Raw genomic sequence first — 10,413 nt, 5'->3', positions numbered from 1 at the left:
CCACTCACGGCTCACCTGTTTTCTGAATCTGAACCGTGATTGGTCGTTGTAAGCAGTTGTGATGTCATTTTCAGTCGACAGAAGTGACAAAATGGCCGCCTCCGGAGATGGCTAAAAACGAGCGCATTAACACTTATTGCACAAACGCAAAATTTATAAGAACGGGCAGTTTCAACTAGTGGGCTTGCATAGAACATATTCTTGAAAAAAAAATGTTTGCGTTGACTTCCGCTTTAACTCATCTTCCACAAACACAATATCAGTCAGAATGCTGTGTTTACACAAGTGGGGCTGCATAGAACATATTATTGTCAAGAATTTTGGGGGTGGGGGGGTAATTTCCTCTTTAAAAAAAATAAAATATGGATATACTTACATACATACGTTAGTGATTTTTTGTCCCGATATTTGAACTTCATCCTACTAGGGAGAATACAATTACATATTTTCCTTCCTGACTTAAAATGGTGGAATATGAAATGAGATGTGATACATCAAGAAAAAGTGAGCGGGTCCGCCTCTTCTTACAGTTGCATAGTTTTTTTCTTGATAATGCTGGAAAGCTTGCAGCAGCGCATTCAAGTCATCTATTAGAACAAGCGGTGGCAAATGGTCGCTGGGGTGTGGGTTGAGGGTGGGAGGGGGGTGGGGGTTATTTGGGGGTGTCTTTAAAACAAACTTGCAACAGACTTGTCATGTCCGTCCGTGCCTCAGGAGGCCATTTAGTGCTGTGGCTCCCCGCTGGCCTCACAGTCTGCGAGGATCTCCCAGCTGGACGTGGAGTTGCTCATGTGGGTGGGGCTCCGGCCACTGCCCGACCACGTCAGGAAGCCAAGGCTGCGGCGCACAGAGACAGACAGGCCTTAGGTCAGCTCGTCGGGGCGGGGATTAAGGCTAAATATAGCGGGGGATTGGCTAAGCTCGCATGACAATAATGGGGGAGAAGACTAATGCACAAAAGACCACCGTGGTCACGAGTTGCTTATTTGCTTTCTCCAGAGTGTGTTTCTTACCATTAACATTGAAGTTGTACCTTGACTATTCTTTCTTAAAGTGACTGAGCAAGTCCATCAATAAATAGTATGTTGAAACGGAAAGCCTCAATTTGTCAAAGGCAAGCTAAAATAAATGTGTCCTTCTCTACATTGTGTAACCAACTGTACATTGCTGTACTGTGAACGAGAAAAACATAAAAGGCGTTTATCACTTAGTATTTTAACGGGGAAGTCAACCCCCAAATTGTTTTAACAAGAATTCCATGCAAGCCCTCTAGTGGAAACATGGTATTCTGATTAATATTGTGTTTGTAGAATATGAGTTAAGCAGCAAAATACACCCATTTTTTAGCCATCTCGGAGGGCAGCCATTTTGTCACTGCTGTCGACTGAAAATGACATCACAGTTACTCAGGGCTCAGGTAACGACCAATCACAGCCCAGCTTCAGAAAACAGGTGAGCCCTGATTGGTCGCTGCCTGAGCCCTGAGCAACTGTGATGTCATTTTCAGTCGACAGAAGTGACAAAATGGCCGCCCCCTGAGATGGCTAAAATGGGTGGATTTTGGTGCTTAAAGAGGGAAAAAAAAACAAAACAAAACATTTTGTTTTTCAAGAATCTGTTCTCAGCAGGCCCATTAGTCGAAACACGGCATTCGGATTAATATTGTGTTTGTGGAATATGAGTTAAGTAGCAAAATCCACCCGCTTTTAGTCTTCTCAGGGGGCGGACATTTTGTCATTTCTGTCGACTGAAAATGACATCACAACTGCTCAGGGCTCAGGTAATGACCAATCATAGGTGATCCGTGATTGGTCTTACCTGAGCCCTGAGCAGTTGTGATGTCATTTTCAGTCGACAGAAGTGACAAAATGTCCTCCCCCTGAGAAGGCTTAAAACAGGTGGATTTTGCTGCTTAACTCATATTTCATATTAATCAGAACGCCTTGTTTCAACTAGTGGGCCTGCATAGAACATATTCTTGAAAAAAATGTGTTTGGGTTGACTTTCACTTTAATTCATATTCCACAAATACAAAATTCATCAGAATGCCATGTTTAGACTAGTGATAGCGCATAGGACTTATTATTTATTTATTATAAGATGTTTTGGCGGTTAACTTCCACTTTTAAGGTCCCATGAAAAAAGGAAATCTGGGGATTTGAAACCCAGGTTATCGTGGGTGATGCACTCCAGACCCACCAGGAGTAGTTGAAAATCGATATAGAGAGGCCATATTGAAAAAAAAAATTTGAGTTTGTAGTCTTACCCCTTCCACACGCTTGATACACATTTAAACGTCCCATCATGCATCAGACAAGTACATACGTACGTTCCACCCAAAAATCTGCGACACAGCGGCGCCACGCAGAGTAGCGAGCGAACACATTTTCCTTGTACAGCTGCACATTTTACTCACAGGTTTCGAATGCGTGACTCTGGTGGCTTTTCAGTACCATCCACTCCCGTCACAGGACCTTTGTCTTCCTCGTCGCTAAAGCGATGAACACATTTTTTTTTTTTTTTCAAAAGATGCTGATTCATTTAAGATGAAAACTTTCAAAAAAATACACATTTTCTATAAGTTGGGTTATGGCTTGACCTGCTGTCATCAGGGGCGGGAATTCCAAGCATCTTGGCTTTGATGACTTTTCTTCTTTTATTGATGGCAGCTCGCACGGCTTCCAAGAGGAACCCAGGACACCTTTCCTCGTTCAGAATCTCCCTGGAGGCACAGCACAATGGCAGTCGCTTTCATTTGTCAAGAAAAACCAAACAAAAAAAAACAAAAAAAAGGATGACTCTGTGCCTACAAGGAATAAATGGAAAGTGCTTTGACATAAACTAACAATTAATATGCTGTAATAATATCCTGAAGAGAATACAAAGAGTGTATGTTCTGAGCAGATTTGTCAACCAGCCATTCTTGCACGTTTGTGTCATGATTCTTTCGATGTGGCTGGGCAATCTGATGTACAGAAATCCATCTGAAAGCTTACATTTTAGCAGTAAAAACACTACTGAACATTAAGGATGCACGTCAAAAGGACTACGGTTTTGCTCCATAATACTGCCCCCTATTGGTATGACAAAATAGCTACTTGTGCTTGTTAGTGGTCCCTTTTCAGAAAAGTCAAAGGAGAAAAAAAGGTACAAAGAATTTGCACCCAACGACTTTTATTTGGTATTAAATGCTGTATTGTGACCCATTGTGTATTTTATGGCCTTGAATATATAATATGGTATTGTATTTAAAGCGGAAGTCAACCCAGACATATTTTTATTCAACAATATGAAAGGTCCACAAGGGTAAACAAGGCAGTCTGATAAATATACTGACAATGATATCACAGTGTCTCAGGGCTCAGGTAACGACCAATCACGGCTCACCTGTTTGTATTTGATGGCAATACACGTTTGTAGCCGAGTCATGATTGGTCATTACCTGAGCCTTGAGTCACTGTGATGTCATTTTCAGTCGACAGAAGTGACAAAATGGCCGCCCCCTGAGATGGCTAAAAACGGGTGGATTTTGCTGCTTAACTCATATTCCATAAACGCAATATTAATCAGAATGCCGTGTTTCAACTAGCGGGCCTGCTGGGAACATATTCTTGCCCTCTTTAAGTATAGTAAACAAAGATTGCACAGACAGTCTGAATACACTCTAAAAATACAAATAAGACAGTTGACATACCTTTGATAGTAATTCAGCTCTTCTTGCACCAGGAAGAGGTTGGTTTTGAGTTCGTTCCGCTCAAAGATGATGTCACGCACCTCCTTCTTCGTGAAGCAAGGCTGGTCCGGATCGTTATGGCCCGCTGAACGCTCTGTCTTACTATTGGCCTGACTTGGACCGGACTGAATAGGACACAAGAAGACAATGAATTTATCCTGACTCTGTATCTATCTAGAAAAAAACTACACACAACTCCGCCGCGTCTATGTTGATTATAGTTGTTGAGAAGAAGTCTCCCGATTCAGTTGGATATTTTCCTTCTCGCAATGTGACACTACATTTACGCCAGCCTGTAATCAAAGTGCGCACTGTGAGAAATAAGTGTCGTACGTGACTGTTGCTGTTGGTTCTGTCCATCTGTGCCTGCAGCTTTTCGATGACTTTGGCTTTCTCTTTCAGGTCGGCCTCCATGTCGGCCTTTCTCTCCACGGTGCTCTTGAGCTGGGCCTGCAGCACGTTCTGCTTGTGCCGCAGCTCCGCATTCATCTTCATGAAGCGCTCCAACTGCTCCTGGAGCTGCGCGGGAGCACGTGGCCGTCGAGTCCAGCGCAGTTGGCGTACAACCATCGAGACAAAAACGGAACAATGTAAGTCTGGCTACTAGTAACAATGGCAGACGAGACCAAATCCATTTCAAAACGACGTCAACATAAATCGCTGAGCATTTATTTGGGCAGACAGAGAAATGTGTTTGTCTATCCTGTAATTAAGGTCACCGGTCTGGAGGTAGATAAATACACACCCAGTTATGACAGCTATTGACATCATGTGGTACAAATAGCATGTTCACAAATGGAGGGCGAAAAACCTGTTCAGACTGGTCTAAAGTGCAGCTAATCCTCAACCGGGTCCTATAAGGACACTTGTCTGTCATCTTGTCATGACGTAGGTTTCATTTCTAAATGCAGTAAATATCCAATTTTTCAACATAAAGGGGGTGTGGCTTGGATCAAGGTGCGGTTTATATATGGGGGTTTTTTTCTCTTTTTTTTTTTTAAATAGAGTGGGTGCGGCTTATATAAAGGTGTGGCTCGTAGTCTGGAAAATACGGTTATTACAATGCCGTGTTTAGACTAGCAGAGGCACGTACAACATATTATTGTAAAGAACATTTTGGGGTTGACTTGCGCTTTAAGCATTTGAAAGCTTCAAAAATCAAGAAGGATTTGACATTTTCCAGGTTTTAAGCGGAAGTCAACCCAAACATATATTTTTTTCAAGAATATGTTCCCAGCAGGCCCACTGGTTGAAACACGGCATTCTGATTAATTTTGCGTTTGTGGAATAAGTGTTAATCCACTCGTTTTTAGCCATCTCCGGGGGCGGCCATTTTGTCTTCTGTCGACTGAAAATGACATCACAACTGCTCACAACGACCAATCACGGCTGACCTGTTTTCTGAATCTGAGCTGTGATTGGTCGTCGTGAGCAGTTGTGATGTCATTTTCAGTCGACAGAAGACAAAATGGTACCCCCTTGAGATGGCTAAAAACGAGTGCATTTTGCTGCTTAACTCATATTTTATATTAACCATATTGCCTTGTTTCAACTAGTGGGCTTGCATGGAACATATTCTAGAAAAAAAAATGTTTGTGTTGACTTCCACTTTAAGTCTGGATCCGGAAGAACGTCACAAACTTTTTATGAATGAGGATAAAAAAATTTTTTTAAAAACTGCGAACTCATCTGATGATTTGAAAAATATTCTGTAGAACCATCTGCTCGATTATAATGCATTCTTTTCCGGCGAGACATTCCTTCAAACCACACATTTTGAATATAATACAAGCAAATTTGGTTTGCCATTCCAGCTTCTAAACCCGCGCAGATTGGTGAAAATTAATTATTTTCAATTTACATCTTTTTTTTTTTCAAACCACATTATTGAATTTACGTGTACAGAATTTTAAGAGGGGAACAGTCGACCCATCTTAAAATTTCCGTGTTGTTTCCACAACCAAAACAAGAAGTTCTATCCAAATAGATAACTGGGAAAACTTCGCAACGGTGAAAACAACCCCCCCCCCTCCCCACCTTGGTGTAAGTAATCAATATCATGAGTGCAGCTAATCAGAAGACGAACTTCAGCTTTGATGTCTGCTTACCGCCTCCACCTCCTTGGAGATGGTGGTGATCTCTTGCACTTTGGCCCGAAGTTCATCCCTCTGCTTGTCCACCACCTGCTTCAGCTTCAGCATCACTTCTCGCTCCTGCCGCTGGACGCGATCTGCGCATCACAAGTGGACAGTAACCCCAAATTTTAGTCACAGTGAAAAACTACCCAAGTACTGAGTACCAGTTAAAATAACTTTTTTTTTTTTTTTTTTTAATTGCCTTGCCTTACAATATCACTTCAACTATGCATCCATTTTCTAGACCGCTTTTCCAGTTCAGGGTCACGGGGGGAGCTGGGGTCTATCTCGGATGACAACAGGCAAGAATACAAATGACATGATACGAGATAGAAGCCACTCCTACTTGGGAGTTTGCCAAAAGTCACCTGCAGTGCTCTCAAGATGATGTGAAGGAAAATGCTTTGGTCTGATGAGACAAAGACTGAACTTTTTGGTGTGAATGCCAGGAGTCATATTTGGTCAAGGCAACAAAGGCGTGGCTTCGGGACAACTCTGTGTATGACTTGAGGTTGTAATTACTGCCAAAGGTACAACAACAAAGTATTGAGGAAAGGCTGTGAATACTTGTGTACATGTTTTTTAATTGTAATAAATTTGCGCGGACAAAAAAAAAACATCATGTCATTATGGGGTGTTGTGTGTAGAATTTTGAGGAAAAAATGAATTTATTCAATTTCGGGATGAGGCAAAATGTGGAAAAAGTAAAGCGGTTGTGAAAATGTTTGCACCGTATCCTTCTTTTTTTGTATTGTGTAAAGTAAAGAAATTGACCGCTCGCCTCAACTTCACGTAATTCGGTCACTTTGAAAACTTTGCTTGTGCGGGGCCGCGGAGGAGTCATGCGACCGCTCGGCTCATTTTGATTGGCGGAATGGAGTCAAACGACGCTATTGAGGATATGTTGGATTGGTGAAACAGAGTCGTGCGACAACGCCCCAGATACAAATCTCTCTGATTAACTAAGAAATAAATTGCGCAGGAAATGACAGACATATACAAAACAAAAGTAGTGAGCGGAATACACCGCAATGAAATGAAGTAGAAGCAAGCATTTTCTTCTTAACAAAAATACTTGGGAGTAAATGTACTGTGTTACTACCCAGCTCTGCTACGCACACACACACACACACAGCAGTCATATTCAGTACGTGAAATAAATATTTTCAGTCACATGACCTCCTGCTCCAAGTTTTGCGGCTTGACTGAGAAAATAAGTCATCCAAGCAACTCCACCCTCTAACTTGACATATGCTGACCTATGATGTCAACAATCTGGGAAACATTAGCAGAAACGACAGTCATATATTTAGATCATTTGCACTGAATTCTTTTTTTTTTTGGTGTGTAATAATAATTTTGTATAATGATTGTAATACAAAAATGCATCCATCCTCTATACCACAATTGGTCGTAGATGGTATGTACGATCGAATTTATGTACGTACTAGGGCCTGACAGATATGGATTTTTTTTGGGGGGGGGGGTCAACTGTAAATACATTGTTCAACAAAATAACTTTCCTTTTTGGTTCCAAGGATGCATTGCGCAATGTATTTAATTCATAAAGTTATAAGGGCATAATTCGTATATTTGTGTGTTTTTGTTACCAGGAGTTGAATGTGTGTCATATTTAACGGTATTTGTCTTTTTATTCTTTTATTTTCTTTTAACAGCTTGCATTGCATACCTAAGCATTGCTTGTAAAAAAACAAACACATTTCTTTGTTTTGAACAAACAGGAACAATAGAATGACCGAACACATGTTCTTATATATAAATATATATTTTTTTTTTAAGGATACAAGGTTATGGTATAGATTTCTGTGTAACATACAGCATAATGTGACCAGTGTTACAGGTGTGTGCAACTGCTCCAAATGGCTAAAATTGCTAACAATAAAAACAATAAGCAAATATCGGCCATTTTGGCCAATGATTTTAACCGATATTTGAAGGACCATAATTGACCGATTTAATGGGCCAGCCAATTAAGTGGCGGCGCTTCAGTATATCAACTATGTAGATTAATACGACCCTGCTTCTTATTCTAAACCAGCTGGGTCCGACGGCTTCCCTGTGATTCTGATGAAGAAAAGCGGTAGAAATAAACTAACTCTCATTTCGCAATTGTTCTTTTGTTCAAAATATATGACATAAATTTGCTCGTATTCCTTAGAAAACATCATAATCTCCTTTCTGAGTATAGTTACGCAATGTTGCAACCGTTCAGGTACGATTTATCAGTCCCAGGAGGGAGGCCTATGATGATAAGATGCAGCATATAAGCAATCATTTGTAGTTGTTTAGTTGGTCATCAGTTACGCAGCACAACATTATCCAATTTCACTTAATCGGTCCAAAAATGATTAATTCACTACAAATAATGCATTTTTCTTCATTCATCTACGCCAGGCAGATTAAATGCTCTTCCATTAGAATGCAGAAGGTACAGTTAACAGGTGTATCAGCCTTGTTCCATGCAAACAAGAGAATCATTGGTATTAATTGTAGTGTGCCGCGAAAATGCTACTATATGGCATACTTTGACGTACCATCGTGCGCATGGCTGCCTTTTAGCCGGCTCTGTAGCTGCCCGTTGTCATCCTGGAGCTGCTGGATTTGCACTTGCAGTTCCTCACACTTGCTCCTCCACTGCTGCTCCTTCTGCTGCTGCTGCTGCTGCTCCTGCTGTACAATGCCAGACGAAACACAAATAATGTTTCAATGGTTTGAATACACACGGCCTGAGCAAGTGTAAACTTGCATGAGCTCGTCCTTTGGAGATTTTTTTGGGGAGGTGCGGCCAGACTTAGATATTGCGCAATTGTTGTGTAGTACTTTTTGCAGGAACCTATGTTTACAGAAATGAAAGTCATGTTAAATAGTAAATGTAGTATAACTATAACAGAAGAGTAGTGTAATACTGTAATAGAACCAAGGAAAGTACAAAGTGACTGTATGATTAAAAATGTAGCCTGTGTTTAAATGAGTTCTTATGTAGTAACCAGAAGTGCTGTAACTGTACTGGACGCAAATAAAGTACAAGTGAGTGATTATACAACCAAAATATAGCCTGCTAACAAGATTTTATATAAACAGGAATAGTAAACAGAGATGTAGTGTACCTGTATCGGAACCAAGTAAAGTATAGCAATACAGTCAGAATTCAGCTTGTTCCAGCATTTTATAGCATTTTGTGGGCTACAGCGAAACTGTAATACAAGAGTAGTGTAACTAAAATATAACCAACGAAATTAAGTACAACAGTACAAATATATGTCAACATGTTTTTTTCGCCTTTTTGGGTTTGCGAACATTGCTAAAACTATCGCTATTGTACAAGAAATGTTTTATTTTTTACAAATGGCGAAAGGTTATTTATTTCAAACAAAAGCTGCATAGAGCAGAATTTCAGCCCAACACGTTTATTAGTGCTTTGTAACCATCTATTCAAAGCTGCTGTAAAACTTGATGCTGTTCTTGTTCAAATGTAGTCATTAGTTTAAAAAGTCCATTTAAATTGTAAAAGAACTGCACGGTTGTTATAGTTTCGACCTAGGAAGTTATGTACTTACGGAAATTCTATTTTTCATCTTTAAGATACATTATTGCTTTTTTTTTCATCAAAGGAGAAATTGTGACTTTGGTACAGAAAGTCATTATGGTGCAAGCTATCTAGCTGGTTCACGTGCATGTAATAAATGTGGTCATTACGTTTGTGTTACCATTTTCAACGCAGCCTAAGTGAAAGCGATACATTCCCTTCCGTTTATACGCGTTACGGGGAATTTTCTCACCCTGGCTTCGTGATTTTCGTTGATTTCGTCGTTGTCCTTGCCCGCCCGTTTCTTCTGCTGCAGCTGTAAGCTCTCGAAGGTCCGAAGCAGTTCTTCTTCCCTGTGTTTGTGTGCGTGATTCCTGGCCGTGAAGCTCTCCAGAAGCTCCAACACTTTCACCACCCTGGGCACCAGGCCCAGCACGCTCTCCTTGCCGTAGCCGTCGATGAGCCTCTCCAGCTCGGCGCCGATCACTTTGGCAATCTCGTAGACGTCGTCCACCGTGAGAGACGAGCAGCTCTTGTCGAAGCAGCCGACGTTTGCTTGGCTGTGAGACGCAGGTAGCTCCATGTCTGAAGTCCAACGCTCCAGCTTGTCATGCTCCTCCGTCAGCGACGACCAAACCGAAGGTGGCTCATCGGAGCAATCAATCGTCAAAAAACAAAAAAAAAAGTTTATTTACAACGGGGTGGGGGTAGTGGACATAAATGTAATCGGCTCATGTGGCCAGGGAGGACAGAACTGGGACATCTATTTTCTGTGTACTAAACGCTGTATGATAATACTGGCTAGCTGAAGTCAACCGCCGTTGGATCCGCCCACTTTTCCTAACCAATGTAGCACAAGGGCGCACACACGCAGAGCGTTTGCGTGACAGGTCGTGTGCCCTGGTGCATCCACTAGAGCGTGAAAATAGAGTTTCCTCTCTGAAAACGACAGTTCTCTATCATATCTGTATGTTGGTCGGTAGACACATACAGTAATT

At 41.3% G+C, this 10,413-nt stretch overlaps 1 protein-coding gene across 2 annotated transcripts; it reads right to left on the bottom strand.

The window, feature by feature from the left end:
* Nucleotides 1-41: 41 nt before the first annotated feature.
* On the bottom strand, nt 42-10,196 carry rilp (Rab interacting lysosomal protein). 2 transcript variants are annotated; one of them, XM_086035804.1, is made up of 8 exons: nt 9,669-10,196; nt 8,424-8,559; nt 5,842-5,963; nt 4,067-4,252; nt 3,695-3,858; nt 2,600-2,722; nt 2,417-2,491; nt 42-837 (listed from the first exon to the last, which is right to left on the bottom strand). In XM_086035804.1, exons 1-8 carry the CDS (start codon nt 9,996-9,998, stop codon nt 723-725), a joined length of 1,251 nt encoding a protein of 416 aa, XP_085891930.1. In that variant the 5' UTR covers nt 9,999-10,196; the 3' UTR covers nt 42-722. The 2 variants fall into 2 exon arrangements, with proteins under 2 accessions (XP_085891930.1, XP_085891931.1); XM_086035805.1 differs by having other exon boundaries at nt 8,424-8,556.
* Nucleotides 10,197-10,413: the final 217 nt, after the last annotated feature.

Source organism: Filicampus tigris, chromosome 7 (assembly GCF_054856515.1).
Source record: "Filicampus tigris isolate MCC_2025a chromosome 7, RoL_Ftig_1.0, whole genome shotgun sequence".
Classification (NCBI taxonomy): domain Eukaryota; kingdom Metazoa; phylum Chordata; class Actinopteri; order Syngnathiformes; family Syngnathidae; genus Filicampus; species Filicampus tigris.
Note: the sequence above shows the minus strand (reverse complement) of the source record. Positions and strands in the feature narration are given on the sequence as shown.

Coding starts and splice junctions, on each gene's coding strand:
- rilp (XM_086035804.1), bottom strand. CDS start 9,998: ATGGAGCTACCTGCGTCTCACAGCCAAGCAAACGTCGGCTGCTTCGAC. Junction 4,253..5,841: donor TCTCCAAGGAGGTGGAGGCG/GTAAGCAGACAT, acceptor GCTCCCGCGCAG/CTCCAGGAGCAGTTGGAGCG. Junction 2,492..2,599: donor CCCGCCCCTGATGACAGCAG/GTCAAGCCATAA, acceptor TCATCGCTTTAG/CGACGAGGAAGACAAAGGTC.